Genomic DNA, 27,111 nt, shown 5'->3' on the forward strand with positions numbered 1-27,111 from the left:
TCCAACTGAACCCTTTATTTGACCAGTATAGAACTTAAGCCCACATAATGACTTTTTGGTCACTCATCGTGAATCACTCTATCAATTTTACATTTGAGACAGATTGCTGCAGACAGAACGCAACATGTAAACAAACTCTCCGATCTCTTCCTTTATTCCCAAACTAGTGTATATAAAAAAAATACAGCTCTTCTTCACAGGACAAGGCCTCAGTGCTGCTATCAGTCGTAGCTGCTTCATTTCTTTGTTTTACGTTCTTGAGAGCCCTCGGTTATCCAAATCTTTCACCTGTGAGGAGATGAGGAGGAGTTAATGTTTCAGGCTTATGAGCTATCACTAGAATAAATACCATAATCTGTTTGTATTTCAGATTTCCAGCATCTGCAGGACCTAACATGCTTTTACAAATAAACGGTCAGATGGTGTCTATATTGATAGATTATTCCAGGTTAACAGATTGTGGAAGCTCAGAGGATACAAATGCAATCCAACTGCCGATAGACTGGATGTTGGACTACTCCTCCCAGGAACAGCAGACTCTGGAGTACAATGCCAACAGGGCACTTATGGGCCAAGTCTCCGTCTTGAAAAATGAGCTGGGGTCGGTTCCTAACCAGGATAGGGACTGCTTCATGTAAAAAGTTTTTGATAATATTTGGTCGATGGTGTTACTGGAAGGTGTCAGTCAGAGAGAAATTTTCTAGAGTATTGTCCCTTAAAGATTTTAATTGTTTTTAGTTAAAAATCACAACATCAGGTTATAGTCCAACAGGTTTAATTGGAAGCACACTAGCTTTCGGAGCAACGCTCCCATCGCTCCGTAAGCTAGTGTGCTTCCAATTAAACCTGTTGGACTATAACCTGGTGTTGTGTGATTTTTAACTTTGTACACCCCAGTCCAACACCGGCATCTCCAATTCTTAACTGTTTTTGGGTGGGGATTACAAAAAGCTTACTTTATGAAGGTTTGGCCGTGAACTAACTTGTAATTCTGTGCTTGTGCACACTAACTCAACATCAATACATCCAGATACCTTTACAAATGGTAACTGCATTAGGATCAATACAATCAGCTTCAACAAACCAACTGGATGTGAGTATGGAAATAAAGCAGTCTTGCTTCAGTTGTATAAAGCTTTGGTAACACCACACCGTGCATAAGATTCAGTCTACTTAAGGATGGATGAACTTGTTATGGAGGAAAGTTAGCAAAAGTTCATTTGACTGATCTCTCAGATTGCAGGACTGTGCCACAAGAGGAAATTGAGGAGCCTGGACCTGTGTTTAGTAAAGCAAGAGGTGATCTCATTGAAACATATGGATCAAGAAGGTAGATGCAATGATCAGATAATTTATCACAGATGGCAGAGTGAAGCTGGAATTTCCAAGCTGTGGTATTTCAGTACAACTTGGCAGATCAACTTTGAAAACAGATCCTACAACCAGGAGTTGAAACCACCAGGAAACTCTGAGGTCACCTTGCAATTGCAAGCCATAGTGCCCAGAGGGTAGGGCATAGTGTTTTCAGAACTCACCTTATATATACGGACTAGCCAGTGCTCGGTGGTGTACGCCTCTTCTAGAACATCAAGCTCAAAGTCTTTGTTCCCAATCTCGGCATTCCTTACTCTGTCATAACCAGGTGGGCGTTCTGTGGGAAAAAACAATGGCACTGTTAATATTGCATTGTCAATTAATTCCTTGATTAAGACTGTGTCCTGAGACAGTCTCAGCGTAGGATTCAGGAAAAAAAAAGTCAATGCATATGTGAAATTGCTAAATCAGAATGGTGCAGCATTGAAGTTGAGGGATAGGGGTGGGTGGTGAGGCAAGTCTTCAGTGGGTAGAATTTGAGTACATTGGGTAAGGTATAGAGAACTAATGTTCAAAGTTATATAGTGTATTTTACCTCGACATTCCTGATAAGGTTCAGTTAAACTAATAAAATCGCTTCACAGTGCCTGACATAACGTTTAGCTTTAATTAACCAGTAAACTCCATTTAAGCTGTGTAATACCTGATGAGAAATCCTTAACACTTGAAAAGGTGGGAAAGTAATTGATTCTTAAAAGTAATCGGGAAGTTTTAAACTCTATGTATCATTATAAAGTTATGGCAATCTTAAAGGGAGAATGAGATTGCTTGGGGGTATGACTCAAATCTAACTACGCATTCTTCCAAGGAGAAAGGAAATACTCTACAGTTTACAGTATGGGCAAGGGACAAGTGATAAACACTGGAATCTAACTGTACGTTTGCAGGCATCCTTGGGGGAAACTTCAAGATTCAACACTGTAATCGAATGCTTCACCCCCAAAACCCTATAATTTCAGATCCCATCTTTTTGTTACCAGCAGGTTTTAGGATTAAAGCCATGTGCCCTGTAATCTCAATGAGCTAAATGCTTGAGAGAGAGAACTGGCATAGTTTAAAATTCCTGTGCAGGTATGAATCTCTCCTTTCACCTTTTGGGTTATGTTTACAGTTTCACAATAACATGTGAAGGACATATTTCCACATATCCACGTGTACAAAAAAATGGTCATAAGGAAGATAAGCAACAGGTAATCCATTTTAGAATGTGCCTCCTTTTATATTCTGCCTGCTTGTTCCATGACCAAACTATTCACAAAATTTACGATGGTGCTCAACTGATCTTAACCCCACTGCCCTGTGGATGAACACTTCAACTCCCCCACCCCCACTCTGTCAAGGACATGCAGGTCCTGGGCCTCCTCCATCACCAAACTCTTACCACCCAACACCTGGAGGAAGAACACCTCATCGGGACCCTGCAATCACGTGGGATCAATGTGGATTTCACCAGTTTCCTCATTTCCCCTTCCCCCACACTATCTCAGTTCCAAGCCTCCAACTCGGCACCTCCCTCCTGACCTGTCCATCACCTTTCCCATTTATCCGCTGCACCCTCCTCTCCGACCTATCAAGCTTCTCCCTCATCTTCATCTACCTATCGCTTTCTCAGCTACCTTCCCCCGTCCATTTATCTCTCAGCTCCCTTGGCCCACAAGCCTCATTCCTGATGAAGGGCTTATGCCCGAAACGTCGATTTTCCTGCTCCTCCGATTGCTGCCTGACCTGCTGTGCTTTTCCAGCACCACACTCTCGACTCTGATCACCAGCATCTGCAGTCCTCACTCCCTCCTGATCTTTGACACCAAACAAATGGTGTCTCACCTCACTGTCAAAAATTTGTGGGTTCACTCCTCATTAAAGAGACTTAAGTACATAATCAGAGCTGACAGTGTACAGCAGCAGTGGTAAGGGATACCACCTTTAGTGTAGGACAGTAAACCAAAGTCACTTAATGAGAGACAAACTGACCTCATTGAGCAAGCCAACATTTATCCCTCAAATGGTATCCTTAAAACAATTTACCTGATCATTACTTCAATGATATTTGTGGGATAATCCTGCATGCAAACTGTTTACTGTATTCACAGCATCACAATCGTGACCAAACTTGGACACTGTTTTAATTGTTGTAAAGCTGGCAGGTGTACAAGGAACTGTACAAATACAAGGCTTTCCCAGTTCAGGCTAGGATTCTCCTAGAATTACAGTCAAGTGTAAACTTTTGTGCCCTGACAGTACAGTTGAACTGGGTCAACACACATTAAAAACATACACATTGAAGGCACTCACTAGCTTCAGTGTAGACTTGACCAAAGCGATAGTAACACATTTTGTACATCATGCAGTTGAGCAGGACAGGGGATCCCTCTCTGTCGACGCGGAACTCTCCAGTTGGGGTGTAGTAATCATGCTCTTTGATGTGTCGGCCTGTGTCAGTGCTTCCTCCAATTCTCACCATCCACAAGAACTTGTTTATATCTAAAACAAAGAAAATGATAAATGGAACTGAATGAAGTTTAAAACTAAAAGCTCTGCTCAGTATCATTTAGCACCATTTGAATTCCACGGCTGGAGAATGACGACATTGTTCCAGCGGTAGCGGGCACCTGGGTGTTCACAGACTGAGGGATGGACTTTGTGGCTTTGTTTTTCAGGTGGTGAGGACTCCTGGCAGAGACAGGGCAGTGATCTGGACACCTTCTTTTGGCTGGTCCTTCTGTTTTTAGTCCCGTCTTTTGTATACTAAGATGGTGCTGGAGAATGGCAATGTTACATACTTTTCACTGTATCCCTGTATTTGAATACACATGACAATAAAGATCTAAATCTAAATTAGAAAAATGGAAATACAGAAATGATTTAAAGCTCACTTGGAATCCTTGTTCATGAAACTCTGATGTTTTAACTTATTTTGTCAAAGCCTGAATCAAATTGAAGAGCAGCACGTAGTTCAGAGTGGGAGCATTTATTGTCCACTTCCCTCTTGTTCCAGCACCATTCAAGGTTTAGGCAAGTAGGCGACTTCCTGGTTTGCCTTTCTCACAAAGTATGCCTCTCTAACAATTTGCAGCAAGACTAGAAATATTATAATAAATTTGGAATTTTTATTGTTTTAGAGTCATACTAAATATTAGTAAGGAATCAAAAATCTTTCACTGTATGCCATTTTATTTGTCACTGCTCCCCTTAATAAAATCAGGAATTACAGCATGACAAACAGAAAACTCGATAAACAATTGAAAAGGAAGAATATGTTAAAAAAAAGGATTGGATTGGAATGAGCGGCTTGAGATTTAGAGGTAACACTGGAATCAGTGGGCAAAGTGGCCTCCTTTTCTGTTCTGTGGTAGATTATTAGACACGAGATTGAAGATTTAAATTTGTCAAAAACAGTATAAAGTCAATCTTTGGGAACAAGACTGTAATAATACACTCCCCATGTACTGCCCTCCACAGTACTGAGCTATAAAACAAAGATTGCCTGAAAACTGGCAATTCTTCAAAAGCCATTCAGTTACTTTGATACATATGGAGTCTCAATTTGAGACCTTCCAAGATACGGTCCTTACAGATCCTCTCCCAACTTTACAGCTTTTACTTCCTCACTGACTGCAGGTCTTCTCTCCCCACTTCACAGTCTCACACACCCCTCAGTCCCAACTGTGCTCCTTGGAGCCTTCTTCCCTTCCCTAACCAGACTCTTACTGCCTAATCCTGTCCACGCTGACTGGTGTAATTCACTTTGCTCCTCCAAACACACTGTAGATCTCTCCCACATTTGCTGTTTGTAGGTTTGTAGCAAGTATAGGAGCTAACCAGCGTGTGAGTGGAAGAGTGGCTCCTCACCTGTCTTCCCTCTAAGCTCCAAGATTCTGTGCCCAGCACGCTGATCATGACACTGACTGCTGGCTCAAGAAGTCGCTGCTGTGCACAGATCCTGTAGGCCTGCTTACCTAGAAAGCAGATTAGAGGGAATGAAGCTCTTCACCATTTCCTTCCTTTAGACGGGGATGCCATTTTTCTGATTTGTTGCGCAGTGATTGAATTTTCCTGTGAGACTTGAAAGTCTGAAGGCCAGATTCACCCACTGCCGCATGTATTCTTCTCTGAAGGTTGTAAAGTTTTAGAATTCCCTACTCAAGGGAACAATGAAGGCTGAGTGATCAGATATATTCAAGGGTCAGTTAAGTAAATTGGCTGTGAAATATCCTGTGCCTATTTCTTATTGTCTCAAATTGTGGAGTGGGCTTCTCTAAGTATTTATGCAGCACCTCATGATGCAATGTATAAAATACAAAGAAAGCTTACCATCAGAGGAATATCCTGTGAGACCTCCAAAAATGACCAATACGTAGCTGACATCTAACTCCCTCATGATCTCGTAGGCCTTCTCCTCCGGGGATGCCATTGCCTAGTAGTGGATAAATATACCCAGCATTAGTTACATATAGATGTGATATCGATAAGCTACCCTCTCATTTTGCTGATCTTTGCATGCTCAGAAATCCATTGTGCAGAGAATAAATAAACAAATCTTCTAATATCTCTATAACAATCTCAGAGGACAAGATCGCAGGTTAATTAATCGATACTGAGGTACTGTCTTTCGAACCAGTCTTTTGTTCCTTCCTTTATCTTATTGATATCTCCCTTTGCCTCACACCATCATTCCTGTTGTCATTTAAACTTTTGCCTTCCACCCTCGAACTAACCTTTTTTAATCTGCCTTCTTCAATCCCTTTCTCCTCATCTGCTTTCAGACTTGCTTCATACCCATTTTCTCTCTCTCTTTACTAGTTTTGAAAGGTTATTGATCTGAAACATTAATCTGGTTTCCCTTTTTACACATGCTGCCCGATCTACTCACTATGGCCAGCTTCTATTTTTTTTGCTTTAAGCATTCTAGTATCTTAGACCCAAAATGCCACAGCGCACTAGTAGCATTTTCTTGAGTCTTGAGCCCACAGTCGTGGCATACCTTCTGGTTTGGCACCCCAGTTTTAGTAGTGTGGGGGTGCTGCATTGTCAGAGGTGCTGAAACTTCGAGAGCTGCCCTATTCTGTATGTTCAGATGAACTTATGAGTCCATGGCATTATTCAAAGAAGAACAGCAGAGAGTTTCCTGCTAGCTTTGCTGACATTTATTGCTTAACCAGAACTAAAACATGCAAATTCCTCATTTATTTACTTTCTGTCTGCAGCAAATTTCTCCGAATTTTTTTGGCTGCCACGTTTCATACAACGGTGACTACACTTCATTGACTATAATGAGTTCTGGGGAGTCCTTGGGTCATGCAAGATGCTACGTAAATGCAAGTCTTTTGCTTTCACATTGAAATTTGTATGCAGGAGGGGGAAAAAAAGTGAGTGCTGAAGTATAGGAGGTATGGTGTCATAGTCAGGTTCCTATCAATCACAGTACAGAGAAATCCTATGAAACGCCAGCAGCTATGTCCTCTGTAACTGATGCCAAACTAATAACTGGAGAAAGTAATATTGGGTATGATGCTATTTCAGGATTTCCAGCTGATGCAGTGCTTATTTTCAACGCTAGGAAGGAGCATATTACTGCACTGCTCAGAAAGTTCAGCATCAATATCAGAACTTATGGTGAAAGTTTCATAGAATCTGAAAGTTGGCCCCCCTATAATAGGTTTTGCTTAGACTTTTCAGTGTGTGCATAACATGGTTTCTGAAGTGAAATGATCTTTTCTCAAGCTACATACCTGCCCAACTCTGGAGATGTGAGTGTTATTCCAGGTGTTATTGTCTACTAGGATGGTTCGATTGGCCATTGCTGTGATTTGATAACCATAATCCCACCACGACATCACCTTGGCATCCTGCAAACAGACAGGCTCAATGTAACCCAGACGAGCAGTGAAGGTAAATCAGCTGCTCCATTAACCCAACACCAGTTTACATGAGGCAGCACATCATCTATAAACATCACAGTAGAAATTCAAATGGATAGACAATGATGCGTAACAAAATACCAGGTGGTCCATCCAGCAAATGCCTTATTGCTTAACATAGACATTCCCCACCCCAACAAGAAGTGGTTTATATCCCATAGAAGCAAGAGAAAATAAAATCCTAGGAATTAAAGAAACAGAAATTCTATCCAGAATAAAAATAAGACCCTTTTTGTTTTTGGTGATATGTGCTACAATAACAACCACTGTGACCATAGTTAGTTCACAGTTTTACACCATCAAACTGGCACAGGTTACCAAAATTCTTGAAGTGGCTCATAGTTCCTTGAAGTGGAGTTGCAGGTAGATAGTGAAGAAAATGTTTGGTCTGCTTTCCTTTACTGGCAAGTGCATCGATTATAGGAATTGAGAGGTTACGTTGCAGTTATATAGGACATTCGTTAGCCTCTTTTGGAATATGGTGAGCAATTCATGTCACCCTGACAGAGGAAGGATGTTGTGAAACTTGATTCAGAAAAGATTTGCGAGGATGTTGCCAGGGTTGGAGGGTTTGAGCTATTAGGACAGGCTGAATGGCTGGACCTGTTTTCCCTGGAGTGTCAGAGGCTGAGGGGTGACCTTTTAAAATCATGAGAAGCATGGACAGGGTAAATGGACAAGGTCTTTTCCCTAGGGTGGGAGAGTCCAGAACTAGAGGGGATAGATTTAGGGTGAGGGGGAAAAGACATAAAAGGGACCTATGGGGAAACTTTTTCACACAGAGTGTGGTGCTTGTCTGGAATGATCTGCCAGAGGAAGGTGGAGGAGGATGATACAATAATAACATTTAGGTTTATGAATAGCAAGAGTTTAGAGGGATATGAGCCAAACGGTGGCAAATGGAACAAGATTACTTTAAGATATCTGGGGGGCATGGACGGGTTGGACGGATGGGGTTTGTTTCCATGCTGTATATAACTCCATGACTCGTTTCCTGGGACAATGCACTCTCATCTATGTGAAATTTATGGAGAACAGCAACCGATTCAGAATGGAAATACAAAAGGAATCAGTCGTTTGGGGAGACACATTCAGACTTTCAGAATTTGAGCACAAAACACAACAATTATGATTACAGGGGAACAAAACTGATGCTGCCTGAAGCCCCTAATGTCCTGCAAACAAATAGGTACTAGCTAGTGTGGGGATCTGGAGTCACCTACTGGCCAGACCAGGTAATACGGACAGATTCCCCTCTTTGGAGGATATCCAGTTTCAAATCATGCAGCTTTCATGGCATCAACGCATTAATTGGAGGATTTATTGAACACAGGGCTTGCAATTTACCCATGGAAGAATGTATACTAATTGCATCTGGGTTTACAATCCAATAAGTGTGCTACACGTTATTTTGTTTTAAAATTGGAGTCATTTACAACACAAAAGGTGACCATTTGGCCCGCTGGCTATTAAAGAACCATCGAGGAGAATGTGAGGACTGCAGATGCTGGAGATCAGAGATCATTCCTGAAGAAGGGCTTATGCCCAAAACGTCAATTCTCCTGTTCCTTGGATGCTGCCTGACCTGCTGCACTTTTCCAGCAACACATTTTCAGCTATTAAAGAACCATCCACATAATCCCCCTTAACCCCCTGGTCTTAGTCCATAGCCTTGTAGGTTACTACAAACCCAAATACCTTTTAAAAGTGAGGAGAGTTCCTGCCACTACTACTCTTTAAGGTACTGAGCACTGTATGGCTCACTCCCTTGTCCTGAGCAGTGAGAAACTATGAAGTGCCAATCAGTGCCAACAGAGTTCTACATCCTCACCAGTGTCTGGATAAAAATAACCCTCAAACTCCCCTCTAATCTTGGTACCCATTACTTAAATCTTCAAATAAGCAGACAAGGGATACAGAATCAGTATTATCACAGCAAGAGTGCACTAATATCTATTCAAACTTTCCTACTTCGGAGGGTTACTGGAACACAATGGTCAATACAAATATTCTGCATCAAATATTACTGTTCAAATATTTCAAACGAGCAAATGCAAGCTAAAGGTACGAGTTGAATTTGTAAAAGAGACTGAATTATTTCTCATTTTGGCACACAACACTTATTTTACCAAAAGCACTTCTGCTGAACTCTACTTCAAGGGAGGCAGTCCAAGGGCAGTGGACACTGACAGTCAAAGGGTGGCCACAATTCAGCAAACCTCTGCCCAGACAGAGTTCTATTACATTTCCTTGTTCTGGAGGTCTCATCTCTCTCACAAAAGATTTCAGATTTGGGTCATCAAAGCATGAAACACCAAACAACTTAACCCGCTTTACTCTCCGACTGCCCATTCTGAAGCTTTTCCTGCTTCACATGGAGGCATCAGAGATGTGATTTCTGACTTCTGCCAGTGCCTGCCCGAATCCAGTCATGTGGTATGCCCTTACCTCTGGGGTGTTGTGTCTGAGCCAGTAATAAGCCTCCCTGAAGTCATCGAAGATAATCCTGCTTCCATCCCCTCCCCGAGCAGACAGAACAATGGAGGGGGATGAATATGCCTCGCTGGTCACCCAAGTGGAATGGAAGGTGTAGGTAATTAGAAAGAAGGTCATTACGAGCACCATTCCACTCGCTACCTAAATCAGAACAAATTACAAAATGTTGTTAGAGATTTCCATCATGTCCACGAAGCAATGACACAAACTTCTCCAAACAAAAGTAAAATTAATCCAATTGCTGGAAATCTGAAATTAAAAAAAAGTGTTGCAAATACTAAGATCTGGCAGTACCTGCAGAGATAAAATTAATGTTTCAAGTTGATGACCTTTAACCAGAATCGAAAAATGGATGCTTTATTTTGAAGGGAGGGAGTTTGGTGAAGGGTTGCAAAATAAACAGCAAGGGGAAGATAATGGATAGGGTGCATGATAGGAGAGACTACACGTCAAAAAGGTTAAGGGCAATGGAAGTGGGACAAATATTTGATGAAAAATATGTCTGGAGGTGGTGTGAAAAGCATATGTAGACACCATCTGAAAGCAAAATGAGAAAGAAAGAAACAACAGTGAAAGCAGAAATTTCTGAATCACTGTTGGATGGCCTGGCTCACTCCCTTTGTCCTGAGCAATGAGAAACTATAAAGGATACCCAATAGGTGTCAAAAGCCCAGCATTGATACACTTACTGACTATTCTCATAACTATAGACAGTTATGAGCATCCATTACTGGCAGGCTACTTGATTATAGGTGCGGTCTCAAAAATAACTAAATGCATGTCCCAGAAATTAAGGCAGGATCCTGGCTGATCGTTTGCTCTCTAACCTAGGAATGCAGGTGTTCATCTAAATGGACATATTGTTCCTCCAACTGAGGTCTCGGATTGTAGCCAAGATGTTTTGGACTGCATCCATTCTGATGAGGGCAGAGCGTTGGACATGATCTGTATGGAATTCAGTAAGGCATTCAACAAGGTTCCCCACAGGAGACTGGTGGGATGTTACCAGGGTTGAAAGATTTGAGCTATAAGGGAGAGGCTGAATAGGCTGGGGCTGTTTTCCCTATAGTGTCGGAGGCTGAGGGGTGACTTTATAGAGTTTTATAAAATCATGAAGGGCATGGATAGGTCAAATAGACAAAGTCTTTTCCCTGGAGTGTGGGAGTCCAGGACCCGAGGGCATAGGTTCTGGGTGAGAGGAGAAAAGCATAAAAGAGACTCAAGGGGCAACTTTTCCATGCAGAGGGTGGTGTCTGTATGGAATGAGCTGCCAGAGGAAGTGGTGGAGGCTGGTACAATTACAACACTTAAAAGGCATCTGGATGGGCATATGAATAGGAAGGGTTCAGAGGGATATGGGCCGGGTGCTGGCAGGTGGGACTAGATTAGGTTAAGATAGCTGGTTGGCATGGACAAGTTGGACTGAGGGGACTGTTTCTGTGCTGTACATCTCAATGAGTCTATGACCTGGGTTCAAGTCCCACCTGCCCCAGAAGTGTGTAATAACATCTCTGAATAGGTTGATTAGAAATTACAAAAAAACAATATCAGAGGGAGCACAAAAGAAAATTGTTTTAGCCATCTTCTCTGCTGGAAAAGGTCACTTCAAGACAACTTTGAATCTCTGTGCCCTTGAAGAATTTCATGCAATGAATCATAGAGGGTGCGTGACACTTCAATAACGAAGCTGCACAAGTATTCGCATATAAACATTGATGGCAATAATCAGTGGCAACTAAATAGAATACTCAAGTCTGTTCTCTTATCATACATTTAAACAGTGGGCGCAACTTGGATCTGGAGAACAGCAGCCACATCAATAGACACGGAACTAGAGAAGCACAGGTCAGGCAGCATCACAGGAGCAGGAAAGTTAACGTTTCGAGCTGAGACCCTTCATCAAGGCTAGGGAAGGGAGCACAGAAATAAATCGAGGGGTTGGCGTGGGGAAGGGTAGGTGTGGGATGGTGATAGGTAGATGCAGGTAAGGGGCAATCGTGATTGGTTCGTGGGGAGGGGTGGAGCAGACAGGTGAATGGGAAGGTGGACAGGTAGGTCAGGTCAGGGAGGGAGGGAGGATATGGGATGAGGCTGGGGTGGGGGCAATTTTGGAGCTGGTGAACTTTACATGGAGGATATTGGGCTGTAAGCTCCTGAGGCGGAATATAAGGTGCTGCTCCTCCAGTTTGTGTTCGACCTCTTTTTGACAGCAGAGGCGGCTCAGGATGGATATTCACCAGGGGAGTGGGTCAGAGAGTTGAAATGGATGGCAACCAGAAGGTCGTGTTGATCGATGCATGTAGCGTGCAGGTGATCTGCAAACTGGTCTCCAAAATCTGCGTTTGGCCTCTCTGATATAGAGGTGACCACATCGGGAGCAATGGATGCAAGAGACCAGATTGGAAGACATGCAGATGAAACTCTGCCAGACCTGGAAGGATTGTTTGGGGCCTTGGATGGAGGTGAGAAGGGAGGTGTGGGGACAGGATTTGCACTTCTTGAGGTTACACCCCTTGCAAACCCCATCCCTCTATTTATTTGTGCTCCCTTCCCCGGTCCCCAGTCCTGATGAAGGGTCTCAGTCTGAAACGTTGACTTTCCTGCCCTCCGATGCTATCTGACCTGCTGTGCTTCTCCAGTTCCACATCTATGACTCAGGCGCCCAGCATCTACAGTCCTTACTGTCTCTTTGCAGCCACTTCAATGTACATGTATATGGTTAAATGCTGCTCTGGGGTTCAAACTACTAAACATAGATACAAACATTGACAGGCTGCGTTTACAATTACATTTTAATAATTTACTCCCATTTCTTCTAGTTTTCAGACACTGGCACAGTGTCAAGGTCAGACTTAATGTTCATCCCTCATTACCATGGAGATGGTGGCGAGTCTCCTGCATGAACCTCTGCTGACATTGAGGGGCATGTGCATGGCAATGCTCTGAGGTAGGGAACTCCAGTACAAACGAAGGATTGCCAATCAAACCAAGCCAGGATGGTGTGCTTCAGAAGTGATAGTGTCCTTGGTGTTCATGGTCTAGTTGTCACAAGGGAAGGAGCTATTGTTGAAGTTATCATAATAAGTTGCTGCAGTGCTCCCTTTCATTTGGTAAATTGTGGTTGCAGCATGTACAATGATTGGGACGAGTTACAGGCTCATTGCTTTGCTCTGGGTAGTGTTAACTCGAGTGTTGAAAAGACTGAAATGGGCACACAATCTTCCACCCAAATTTTAATTGCAGATTAAATGCTACCAATCAGTGCATGTGTTTTCAGAGCCATGGTGACACTGTGCCCAGGGTACTGGGTGTGAAACTGGAGTAAGTTCCTTGATTTAACCAGATCACAACCAATCAAACAAGACTATAACAATGATGTACTCAAACTTGCAGTCTAGCCTTTCAGGTTCTGCTGCCTCACTCCCTCATCTCCCAATCCTCTCAGAGGGACAACGTCTGGGTTGCAGGTTGCTGTTATGCATTATGCTTTCTTGGAACCCTGGTTATTAATCCATAGGTATCTGTAAATTTGTTAATAAGGCAGTCTCCCACTCCTATAAGTGGCCTGGATGATTCTCGAGTCTAGGCACTGACAGCACTGCAGTGCTACACTTTAACAGCCAAGCTTGAAAGGAGCAAGCTGACTGAGAAAGGAGAATTTTCACCACATTGGATATCCAATGATTAACCTGATCAGTATGTTCCAGTACACATAATTATCACAACATGGTAAGATTAGTTTTATCTGCTGCAGCTTGCTGCTTTGCTCAGATGGTAATTCTTCATTTCTAGGCCTAGACAACAATGAACATAGACCACCACCACCACCCCGGGTCATTCCATCCTCACCCACGCTCCAATCTACCCCTGTCTGCAGCTCCCGGCAGTGCAGCCTGTTGCCATCCTCCTGTTAAGTCCACATCCTCAGTCGGCAGCATTGGAAGTAAATCTGAAGTGAAAAACCTAGCTGATTTTCTCTGTCTTGTCAATGCTATGTGCAATGTCCCATCTGGTGTCAGCTGAGATTTTTTGTTTTAATAAATATTTTTATTAGAAATCTTTATAAATATTTTACAAAACATTTATATACAAAATAAAGTACCAAAATACAGAAAGATAGAGGCGCTACAACAATGTCATATCACGATACTATTAATAATGAGCTACCTACTATTCAACTGGAATGTTATCTACTTAAACTAAACTACAAACAAATTAAGTAAAAGTTAAATTAAAGTGAATTCAAATTAACATAAATTATATCTCACTACTTTATTCTATTTTATTCATCACATCCCCACTCAGGCTTCCATCCCTGGGAGCACCATCTACAGTACCCGTATTCTTTTCCCCCAGCCTCCCCTCCCAGGGCCCCAAGGGCATCCAGACGAATTCCCACAGCTATTCCACGGCCCTGATTAATATTGCTGATAAGTCTGCGTCAATATAATTTAGAAAGTGCCACCATGTCTTGTAAAACTGCTCCATTTTGTGGTGGGAGTGTTGGGGGAGATGCTCCGTCACAAGCCTATGCCGCCCCAAAAGACCTGGTGGTTTTTCCGACATCCAATTCACTAGAATGTTCTTCCTCACACAGAGTGGGCAAATCTGGCAAGCCCAGAAGAGATACCGGATCCAATTTAACTTCGATCTCCACTGTGTCCTTCAACACCGTTATTATAGCACTCCAGTATCTCTGGATCTTACAACTGGACCAGTAGCAGTGCGAGAGTTCTTACACTAATTTTACATTTGGGACATCCTGGAGACACTCCTCTCTTGAGCTTTGCTTGCCTCTCTGGCACCATATCTGCCCTATGTAAAATCTTCAATTGCATGGCCTGCGCTCTGTTACATACTGAAATTCTCCTTACATTTCCCATGTATCTTCCCATACCTCCAATGAGATATCCTCTCCTAGCTCTCGATTCCTTGTCTTACAGAGTCCCTCCACGTCCCCTAAGGCACGTCCTTTCTGTAAATGATACAAAGTACTAACTGAAGGAGCGTCCTTACACCGGAGCACTCTTTTCTCCACATCGGACTTGTAAAGCTGAGCCAGGTGTGTGGTCTTCCCCTGTATATAATCCCTTACCTGAAAGTACCGGAAGAGGACCCTATTAACAAGTCATATTTCTGACTTAGTTGGCTAAATGACATCAAGACCTCCCCCTCAAATAAATCTCCCAAACAAGACATTCCCTTATTCTCCCATGCCTTAAAGCCAGAGTCCATTGCCCCAGGTTGAAATCCTTGGGCTCCCACCAACAGCGTAAATGGCGAGGTCAGAAGCCAATTGCCCTCCTCTTGCCTCATTATCCTCCAGGCCTTCACTATATTTAAAACGATTGGACTCTTACACTGCTCGGTCATGGATTTCATCTTATCCATAAATAATAGATTTAACTAGGGGACATCGCGGCTGAGAGGCTTCAACATCAAGCCATATCAACTCAGAATATGTCACCGACATATGTGAACAGGGCGCTTATTTGATATCTCCAAGTCCAGAAGATCCACCCCTTCCTCACCCTGAAAAAACTGCAATTTGGTAAATTTAATTAGGGTGCACCCGTGACACCAAATAAAAGAACCTAGCCAATCATTGAGTGTCCGTAATACTCGTCTGGGTAGCAACAACTGGAGCATTTTCATGGGCTACTACAGGTGAGGACAAACATTAATTTTAATCAAGGTTATTCGGCCTAACCATGATAACGGTAACCCCTCCCACTGCTGCAAATCCTGTTTTATCTTCTCCAAGTTTTGTACATAGTTGGATTTATACAGATGGTGGAAGGCAGGGGCAATAAAAATTCCCAAATACAAAAAACCTTTTGATGACCATCTAAATGGGAACGGCATTCCATCCTTCAGATCAGGCACCTCCACTAGTACCCCCCCCCCCCCCCCCCCCACCAGCTCAGCTTCTGATTTTGTAAAGTTGATGCTGTCGCCCGAAAAACTGCCAAATAAATTAATTGTTTGAATCAGTTGAGATATAGACTCTTCAGATTGGCCAAGAACAAAAGGACCATCATCAACATATAGGGTGATCGTATGCTCCCCCATCTCCACCCCTAGCGCCACTATTTCAGGATCCCTCCTGATAGCCTTGGCTAATGGCTCAATTGCCAAGGTAAATAACAGCAGTGATAGAGGACACCCCTGTTGACTACCTGTTCCAATACTAAAGTTATCTGACTTAGTGCCGTTTGTGATTACTGCCACCTTAGGATCATTATGTAACACTGCCACCCATCTGGCAAAGGGTCCCCCCAGACCAAAGTGCTGTAGGACCCCAAACAAGTAGTCGTTCCATCCAGTCAAATGCCTTTTCTGCTTCGAGAGAGACCACCAAACCCGGGATCAATCTTTGCTGGCATACCTGCACGATGTTCAGTCCCCTCCTGATATTGTTGGTGGAGTTACGGCCCTTGACAAAACCAGTCTGATCTTCTTTCATAATATAGGGCAACACCTTTCCCAACCTCAAGGCCACTATCTTGGATAGAACTTTAAAATTTACATTCAACAGTGAAATTGGTCTGTATGAAGCATATTCTTTTGGGTCTTTCCCCTTCTTTAAAATGAGGAAGATATTAGGCTCCCTGAGAGAGGGTGGCAGACAATCCTGTGCATATGAATAGCTATACACTCCCAGTAGTAGCTCCACCAACACATTTATGAATTCCTTATAGAATTCACTTGGGAATCCATTTGACCCCGGTGCTTTACCACCCTGGAGATGCTTTACTGCACCATCATAGGCACATTCAACAGGGAAACCTGTTCAGTGTTTATACTGGGGAGGTCTAGGTTCTCAAGAAAGCACTGCATTCTCGCTGCACCATGCCCGTCTCCCTCCGATTGATATAACTCTGCGAAGTATTCCCTAAATCTAACATTGATCTTCTTCAACTCACGGGTAACCGTGCCAGCCTTCTCGTTAACAGACATAATAGATTGGGAAACATTTTTCTTTCTAGCCAGAAATCTACCTGGCTTATCTCCAAATTCAAACTGCCTTTGTTTAGCGAAGGAGACCTTTTTTCTTTGCAATAAGTCGAGTGCTGCCTGAAGGGCCGTGACCCACTGCAGCTTGGCCAAAGAGGGCCTATTATAATATACTTCCTCCGCTATCTGCAGCCAGGCCTCCAGCATCTGTTGCTGCTCCTCCCTCTGCATCCTTCTAGTCGTTGAGTATGAAATAATCAGGCCTCGTAAATATGCCTTAGTGGCCTCCCAAGAAATTGCTGGATCACTGGCCATACCAGAGTTGATATCCCAGAAGGCCCTGAAATCACTTGTGATATATTCAATGAATTTGCTATCCCTTAACAGGAATGGTTCCATGCACCAGTGCCACGTATCCATTCCACCACCCTTGATTTCAACGTCTAAATACACTGGTGCATGGTCTGAGACAGCTACCTTCCCAATTTTGCATGCCAATGCTCTGCCCAAACAATCCAATGGCAAAAAAAAACGTTAATTCGCATATGGCATTTGCGTAGGTTGGAATAGAAAGTCTCTTCCATTAGGGTGAAGATGCTTCCACACATCCCAGCCCCTCGGACATGTCCATCAACTGCTTAGATTGTACGGACATGCCTGCTGAACCCCTTGACACCTGGTCAACTTCGGGATCTATTAGGTAGGTGATTAAAATTCCCTCCTATGATTGTGAGACGCATGGTGCGCCAGGGAACAATACACATTCAAGATGCTATACTCTTCTCCATGTATTAGAGCTTTAAGAATGATGAACCGTCGATGTTCGTCGTTAATTTGCTCAGTTACCTGGAAAGGGAGGTTCCTTCTTACCAGTATAGCCACTCCTCTACTCTTAGAGCTAAAGGAGGAGAAGAATACCCTGTCATAAACCCCTTGCTGCAGTTTCAGATGCTCCTTATCAGTTGGATGCGTCTCTTGCAGTAGGGCGATGTCCACCCTTTCCTTCATAAGGCTTGACAACACCTTTCTTTTAATGGGGGAAATGGCTCCCTTTTATATTCCAGGTGCACCACCTGAACCAATCACTAGCCATGGTCATCCAGTGCAGCCCGTGGTTTCCCAAGAGGAGGGAGCTTACCTGAGGTGCGACGAGCGACAAAGACATTAACTCTATAAAGTCTAAAAACTACTCCAATAAAAACTACGACAACTAAAAAAAACTAATCACTACATTTAACTGAAGCAAACACCCAAGTGACTCTCAATTCACTAGAGATCTCCTATCTTGCCCACGGAGGGGCACGCATTCCAATCCTTTCTACCATCCCAACTCCTTCTAGCGGAGGCCCTGCCCTAGCCCCAGGCAATTCACAATGGATGCCCATTCCCCCCACGCCCCCCCCAAGCACCACCACGCACATCTTAACCACAGGTATAGCCACCCCCAACTTAAAAACAAAAGAACAGCAGTTTAAAAAAAACCCCCAGATAATACCCAATCGACCGATATCGGAAATAATTCCGGTTTTACATCAAGGAAGTACGTACAAAGCCGATAAGCTCAAAAGAATGGGAGCGGCGGAGGAGGAGGAAAAGGGCAAAATAATCAATACCATTGTCCTTAACAATGCCCCTTCACTACTCTTCCCCACCCCACCCCCCGCGCCCCCAATCTGTCACACCATAATTTTAGCAGCTCCAGATGTTCAGGAAGTTCATATTAGCAGTTTTCCTCCAAGAGGTGGTTGATGAGGGAAGGGGTAAAGGCCAGGGGGTATGGCGCAGAGTTCAGCACAGCAGACTGCCACCATCTGGAGTCTCAGCTGAGATCTGTTAACTCAGTATACCTATGAGTATGCCTTGCTAGTAAGGCGATACTGTCACCCATTTAGTAACATAGTGAGTGCAGTAAATGATTCATCCCAGAGGGTGATAAAATGGAGGGAGGATTGATCATACCTCATTCTTAATTGGATAAGTGGAGTCCTGCTGCTTTTTTAATTTCTTATCAGGACGGCTGATATCCAAATTCTTGATGTAAGTCGATAGCACCTGAGAAACACCAATTCCTGAGAGAATGCACATCACTGGGGCCAGGACCAGCATAAGCCGAACCTGTGGAGACAACAGAAGTGTGCAAATTTAAAACAAACAACAAAAGTCGAATCTAGCCAATACATTCTCCCAGAATACTTGCCTATGGGTCTGAATCCAGGGTTGTTATGACGAGGATGCAGTGTGGAATGTACATGACGCTTACACAGCGTGACAGTGGGGAACGGGTAGACTGAAGGCACAGATGCAGCACCATGAGCAGTGAGAGCAAGAAACATTTGGCATGAAGACAGTTACTTTTTTCCATATCCATCTACAGTTTACAGAATAAACCAAAACACCCAGAATTGTTTTGACATTTCTGCATTAGGATAACATGAAGGCTCCAATCTTGTTGGACTGGTTTGGTGATATTACGAGCACAATATCTCAAAGTAGCTCCACTGGGTCAAATGGACATTGTCTGCAGTGGCAACTCTAAGTGCATCTGCATTCCAAAATGTCACCTTATTTGCTGGTGAGTTATGGCTCCTGCTATTTTCAAAAAGGATCCCTAAAGGGGACAAACTGTCAATCTGATTAGAGGGATCGTACTGAAAGAGAGTAGTCGCTTGCTGTGCAAGTAAATCACGAGTCTTATAGGAACATCAAACAAAATCCTGGGGAGACACTGGCTTTACTTTCAAGAATGAGGGGAAGGCCAAAAAGATATTGTTCTAAACTCTGCTGCACTGTGAAATATTCTTTAAATATACTTGAGACACCCGAATTCAGCTCTCTGCAAAATCTTATAACGGTAAGTAGTGCTGCAATTTGGAAAGGAAATGCAGGTCAGAGAATAGTCAGACATTGCAACCAAATATAAACACCTGCTATTGTTTTTTTTGGCTCGTTAGGATGTTAGGCACAGCAGTTCAAGTCCCAGGGTCTGGTAAGGCAAGTTCAAAAGACTGGTTGCTTGCCTGTACTGTTCTATGAATCACTGTTACAGGGGGAAGAGGGAGAATAGCTCAATCACTGTTATGGGGGGGCGGGGGGGGGTGGGGAAGAAGAGGGAGAACAGCAGTGAAGAATTGCGCAGGATACCAGACATACTCCTAATGTGGAAACCAGAGTATGAATTTTGTCATCTTCTCCCCCTTCTCTAAGAAAATGAAAGGCTTTGCATGGAACATCAGATTACAAATTTAGGGTCACTGCAGTGCAGAATTTTACCCAACAAATTATCATTTTCAAAGAAGCTCACGCCAAAGTTTATTTTAACACGCAAAATTATCAAGTGTTTACAATACATACAAACCAGCAGGGATTTGCAATCTCATTAGAGTTAAAACAAAACCGAAACAACTGGGAAAACAAGAACCTCAGAGAAAAATACATGGCTGCGAAGGATTGCTGTGTTTAGGCAACACATTGACCAACATACTACAGCAGTAGTAAAGTTCTAAAATCATAACTGCTATGTATGAATCTAATGCAGTACACAGGGTGATAATATTAATCCATTACTTCAGACTGTCGTTGTAAGCAGCAACACTAACTACCAGTAAAATGTTGTACAGGTTCATAGCACCTTTCCTGACATTTCAACCTTTTTTTTGGTAGAAGTACTAAATTTGAGGTTCAGATGTCTCTGTTCATAGTCAAACACGACCAAGGAATTCCACCTGCAATACTGTGTGCGGGTCAGAATAATTCTTACCATCACAGCTGAGAAGTACATACTGGTGACACCGTACATGATGATAAAAATCCTGGCATCTGACAGGTTGTTGAAGCAATAGTACAAACCAACTGCAGGAAGAAAACAGAAATAACTACTGCAGTCAGATACAAATGTGGCTATTTTATATTTGCAAAAGTCCCAGTTTCACTATAAAAGAAAAGCAAAAAAAGACTTAAATTCCATCTTCCATGATTTCAGAATGACCAGAAATGCATCACAGCCATTAAAATGATCAGATGCCTGGACTAACAATCTCTTGTATCTGAGGCCAAATCTCACCATGATATATTGAGAATCTTAAAAAAAAAGGCTCTGGAAATTTAAAAAAAATACACCTGTTAAACGGGCTCCTGTGATGCTGTCCTAAAATCCAACTGACAAATCTCAAGGACAGAAACCTTCCAACCTCAGCCAACATGTGACACCTTCTTCCACTTGCATTTGACTCATAGGCAACTGAAATGGGCACAATGGGTCACTCAGTTGTATTACACCTCCTCTAAATCACCATCACTAAATCTCCCATTATCAACATCTTGGTGATGACCATTGAGCAGACTCCGAATTGGTCTACATCACATAAATACTGTGGATAAAAAGTCAAAGGCTAGGAATTCTGTAGTGAGTAACTCAGATTTAATGTGATTACAAGAGTCAAGAGAAAATAGTTTACACCCAGAGGCTGGTAGGTGGAATGTAGTTAGGGAAGAAACCTTCAACTCCTTTAAATGGAACTTGGATCCACACCCGAAATGCTGTAACTTGCAAGCCTATAGACCAGGTCCTGGAAGGTTGAATTAAAATAGGCTGCTAGTTTATTCGGCTGGCTCAGATACCATGGGTTGAATGGTGTCTTTCTTTGCTGCAACCAATATATGGTTCTACATAGACATTCCCAATGCCTGTCCTTTATCTACAAGATACAAGTCAGGTGTGTGATGCAGAACACTCCCCTTGCATGCATGAGTGCAATGTAACAAAGCTCAAGAAGCTTGAGACCATCCAAGAAAAAGCAGCCTACTTGGCCACCTTCAACATTTACTTCTTTCATTACTAACACACACTTGTAGCAGTGTGTACCATCTACAAGATGCACTGCAGTAATTCACAATGACTCTTCCAAGAGGATGTTCTAAACCCCCAACTATATTACCTTGAAGGACAAGGGGAGTAGATGATGGGAACACCATCACCCGACAAGTTCCTCTGCAAGAAATACACACCATCCTGACTTGGAACTATATTGCCACTCCTTCACTGTAGCTGGATCAAAATCCTGGAATTCCATTACTGTACTGAGATATAATTACACCCTAAGGATTACGGAAGAGGGCAGATCAATACCAGCTTCTCCAGGGCAATACGTGGTTGTCTAGGGCAATGCTGACTTCTCATGAACATATTAAAAAAAATTGCAATATCAATTGTACATTTTAATCTGAGATTGATGGAATTTTATTATCCTAAGGCTTTTAAAAATATGGGGCAGAGGTGGCAGATCAGCCTTTTTTTCATGATAGCAACAAGAGTAGGCCACTTAACCCCTCAGGTCTGTTCCACATTTCATTGAAATCCCATATCCCATAGACAACTACATGCAACATACAAAGGTGCAGTATTTTCAATGTAGAAAACTGACGAAAACTGCAGAGATTCAAGGTATCATCACCACCACCTCCTTGGAGTGATATCGATGCTCTTAAGTATTCCACATAAACCTTTTGTTTAAAAGGACTTTTACAATTAGGTCTTTTGACAGTTCATGGAAGGTTTAATACAGATGCTGTATGTTGTTTGTATAGATCATGCCGATAGAGGGGGTACATAGGCTTCTTTCACACACCCTTATAAACATGAGTACCTGGAAACATGAAGACAAGGAGTTGCAAGTCAAAGTAATATGATGACCAAGTGGTGGGCTGATGTTCAGAGACCGAGGCAATGATGGGAATGTTGTTCTTTGCATAAGAAGGATCTAACAATGAGTAGAAGCGCCCAGTCCATGGGAAATCTTGCCTGCAATTAAACCAACATACCTAATTACATTCAGGAAAAAAAAGGACATTAGCTGATACAATGAATTCGCAGATTGTAAGTACAATATAAAACAACTTTGTGACAGAGGTCTGAATCAGGATGGAAGGTTATTGAAGTAAATGCTAATCAACCCTAAAAGGCAGTAACTATAAGCAGGCCTCACCATAGATATACAAGTTAACAACTAACATTGGAAAAGGCAAGTGCAGGAAAAACTTCAATTTCAACCTAAGAAAGCAACACAAGATCATACAACTTCAAACAAAATGTTAAGTATAATTGATCATCACTTTAGAAGGGGAGTTCTGAATGGGTAGTGGTAACAAGAGCCTTGCAATCACAAACAGTTGTGGACCCTGATGATGGAGGGGGCCTTGGGCTATTTATGGCCAGATATGCTAGGACAATCATTTCCATCTATCTTGCAAATAAACAGTATTCTTTGCTTTTCACGGTGAAGTGAACAGCATACCAAATACATGAAGGAATATTAGGAAAACTATTTAATCCATCAGGAATAGGGAGAACACAAGTACAGAAATTTCAGTAAGGAAAACTGGGAATATTTACATAATTTTCAGGAAATAGTTAAATCAAAATCAGTGTTAGAAGCTTGGAAATTTTACATAATATGCAGCATGAACAGCTTATGATCACAGTAGTGATCTGCCAACTTAAAAAGATTGTCCTTCAGGGGGAGAAAATCTGCCATCCATACTTGGTGTGGCTTACATTGCAATTCCAGACTCATCAAGTGATTGACTCCTAACTAACCTCAAACTGGCCATTCAAACAAGCTATTCATTTGTAGGTAATTCACTACTGTACGATGTGGAGGTCGAACCCCTCCATGAATTAAAACCAAGCACCCAGAGAAGCTGTTAAAATATGAATGATTGACAGAACTCCTAATTTCCACTATTAAAGAAAAATAACATTTATTTTCCTAACTCTAATCGTGAACACTAACAAAAAACTATTCACAAGTCCAAGCATACTTTTCTTAACTATTTACCACCTGACCCCGAACTTTATAAAAAATGCTGTTCCAATAACACAATTATTAAATTTACATTAAGTTAATCTCAAGTCCACACACTGACTTCAATCTTCTATCTGCTGATCTAGGTGAAAGTGAGGACTGCGATGCTGGAGATCAGAGTCAAGATTAGAGAGGTGGAACAGCACAGCAGGTCAGACAGCATCCGAAGAGCAGGAAATCTACCTGCTGATCTCCCTGGTTGTCTTCTTTCTTTTTACTGCGAGCATGTTTTATGTGAAAGATACCTTTTTTTGATAGAGTGTGTCTTCTAATTTCTTTGAGAGCAAAACATTAAACGGGCAGTTAGCTGTCTGGATTTATGGCAGTTGCTCTGCTGCTCTGTCTTAATTGCTCTCTGACCAAGTTTTCAAAATGCCCTGGTTTTATACCCTCCAACCTTGTTACCTGTCAGTGGTCCGATGTTGTCAAAACCAATAAATTCAAATTCAATTTGGTTGTTATATCCTATGTATAATTGAACGTAATTGGTTAATTTGAATTGTCAAAACACCAGCCAAAACTCAGGTCTCAATTTAACAGCCATTTGTTATGTGTATCTATTTTGGAACAGCCAGTCGCCCAGCTGTTCCCTTTGGGCAGCTGAGCCTGCATTTTCAGGTCACTTCAAAATCAGAAAAACCACTTTCTATTTTAAAGTGAACACACATGCTTTCAATTTCGTTACTACTACCACTTGCTAAAGGACAATAAATGCGATCTAGTCAGTGACACTTGTATCCTAAGATCTGAATTTTTAAAATATTTGATTATTGCTGATCTCTCACACATCTTTTTTCTCTGGTATCAGACAGTGCACCTGCTGCTGCTAAAATGGAGGAGTAGGTGGACCACTCCTCTGGGAAAGACTCAGGAAGATGTATTTAGAAAATGACAGGGGTTCAGGCTGTAATAAAAGGAAATAAGGAAGAGGTAGATATAATAAAATGGGCAATAACATTGTACCTGTGAGCATCAGCACTGCTCCTGCAGACAGGACCACTAAACCCCACCAGAGAGATAACACTCTTGAAAAGAATCTCAAACTGTTGTGGATTCAACTTGCTGCGTAGGTAATCAACAAATGCATGGATTTGGCACAGACCAAAACACCCAAGGCAGCCATATGTCTGAAGACTGGACAGGCTGAGGGGAGAAAGAAACCAGGGAATTAATAAGTTTTCACTATAATACCCTGAGAGAAACTGCACATGGGGTACAAAGCACTATCTAACCAGCTCTATTTTCAGACTGGTACAAGCAATGACAAGTTAAATTAAATGGTTCAAAGAACTTCTTAATTCATGTACCAGGAGTCACTTTACTTGAGTGTTAAAAAGCTAAATGATAAAGCACAGTGATGCAAACTTACTTGCCCTAAACTGCTTTGTAAGTTATTCAAGGATTCAGATATGGAGCCACCGTCTCTGCTGTCTACTAAAGTGGGCAGTCAGATTTGAAATTGTAAATTTCAAAATTGTACACACAAAAACAGGTTTGTCTCGTGGAAAAAACTGCACAGAAAAGTCTCAATATTTTCCCCACACAAAGGGGAGTGGAAATATGGAATTAGCTACTTCAGGAAGGACTCGACAGAACTATAACGCAGATCAGTTGTTATCTGATTAAATGATAGACAGGATAAAGCAACGGAATTGCCAATATCTGATTCTGTCTATAGCTGAACTTGAACTAATAGGTTTAAGGAGGAGGAGAATTGTATGATCTAGGTAGTATGTCAGCAGACTGGACATTATATCCTTCGCCCACAATTTACGACAAGTTCAAAGAAAGGTCCTCCATTTGAATCTGGCTTGGACTAACATTTGACCGTAGTTGTCGACATCTGGAGAGACACGTGGCAATGCAGCATGCCTCAGCACCTGCAGAGGAAGAAAGGGCACCAGAGAAAGGAAATCGTTTTACAGACCTGGAATCCACAAAGGAGATCTGCATTGAGAGTATGGTTCCAAGGCTGTACACTGTGCAGTATGCAACATAGATCCGGTGGGAAAATCTGCCAGTTAGCATTAGGATGAGCACATGAAGTGGAATCAGATTAATCAAAAATACGTAACCACCCCATGATGAAACCTGAAAGAGGTAAAACCCACCAAGATGAGAAATACAATAGGATAAAATTAGACAGGTATCAACATACTTAAGAATACCAGGACACATTAATATGAATCTATTTAAATTAGTCAATATACATAACATGCTGTCAGAGAAGCCATAGCGAGATGCTGCAGTGTATCTTGAACATAATACACATGTATTGATGTGGAGGGAGTGCATTTCAAAATGGAGAACATGGTACCAATCAACCATGTATGCACATAAAGAACACAAACCAGGCATATCCCATTGTAAAAGATGGAAGCTTTAATCTAAGATTGCTTACTGTATCACATCCCCATGACACTGGACTCCTTTGGCTATAAATTCTGTGAGCATGATCTTAATGTCCACAACCACCAGAAGGAGGAGTGGTGCTCCAAAAGCAGGTGCTTCCAAATAAACTTGTTGGACTATAACCTGGTACTGTGTGATTTTTAACTTGCTCCATATACAAGTCATTAACTTTGATTGTAAACAGCTGAGGTCCAACCATTAATCCTTGCAGTATTCTGTCGGTTACAAAAATGTCAAACCACAAGGATCGACTACTGTTTTCTATCCATTAACAAAATGTCAATCCATGCTAATATACTACCCCCCTCCCCCCGATCCTTCAGCCCTAACGAGTGTGGCACCTTAGCAAATATGCTTTTCAAAATCCAAATACACTACATAACTAGTAAACAAACCTGATAGTCACAACTTTGAAAGCTCATTAATCTATTAAACAGTTTCACTTGTTATTTTCATAAATCCTCTATGGACAGATAATTGTAAAATGATTTGGCAACATTCCCTGTTACAAAAACCCACAACAGCGAGTATATAATCTTCCCCATGACTGATCTCAGGTTATAGGCCTACAGCTCATTTCCTTTCTCCTTCCTTTCTTGCATAGCAGAGTTATGTTTGCTATCTTCCAGTCATGGGAATGGTTCCAAACTGTAGGAAAATTCTTGAAGATCAAACCAAGCACCAACCATAGCTTAACCTCTACCTTTTAAATCCAAGGATGCTGATCATTACATTGAGGAGGCTTGTCTACTTTATGGCCTAATAATTCTCTTGCGTTATTTATTTACTGAAAATGATGTCCCTAAATTCCTCATTTCCGCAAGGTCTTCAGCTTTTGTTCGAAAATTTTCCTTTTGCAATGAAGAGGGATAAAGTTGTCATCAGCAATAATTGCTAACCGTATGACTGTTCATTTAGAAAATTCTGTGATACAGATAAAGTTTTTTTTAAAAAATGCCTGCTACTTTCCTATTCACCATTATAATTTCACCTGTTCTCTAACAGATCCCACATTTAATTTCACAAACTACTTCTTTTTTAAATACTTACAGAAAGGCTTTACAATCTGTTCTATCTTTTCAATATTCAGGTCC

The 27,111-nt window shown here is 42.0% G+C and overlaps 1 protein-coding gene across 1 annotated transcript in view; it reads right to left on the reverse strand.

Annotated features, from left to right (window-relative positions):
* The window catches only part of stt3a (STT3 oligosaccharyltransferase complex catalytic subunit A), a 43,168-nt gene continuing 16,057 nt past the window's right edge, over window positions 1-27,111 (reverse strand). The window contains 12 exon segments of the mRNA XM_072593066.1: window positions 1-288; window positions 1,536-1,651; window positions 3,667-3,855; window positions 5,686-5,788; window positions 7,104-7,220; window positions 9,741-9,929; window positions 18,705-18,860; window positions 20,503-20,594; window positions 22,388-22,542; window positions 24,562-24,611; window positions 24,613-24,748; window positions 25,533-25,696. Coding sequence (XP_072449167.1) covers window positions 250-288; window positions 1,536-1,651; window positions 3,667-3,855; window positions 5,686-5,788; window positions 7,104-7,220; window positions 9,741-9,929; window positions 18,705-18,860; window positions 20,503-20,594; window positions 22,388-22,542; window positions 24,562-24,611; window positions 24,613-24,748; window positions 25,533-25,696 — 1,506 coding nt within the window. The 3' untranslated portion in view covers window positions 1-249.

This window comes from Chiloscyllium punctatum, chromosome 23 (assembly GCF_047496795.1).
Source record: "Chiloscyllium punctatum isolate Juve2018m chromosome 23, sChiPun1.3, whole genome shotgun sequence".
Taxonomy (NCBI): domain Eukaryota; kingdom Metazoa; phylum Chordata; class Chondrichthyes; order Orectolobiformes; family Hemiscylliidae; genus Chiloscyllium; species Chiloscyllium punctatum.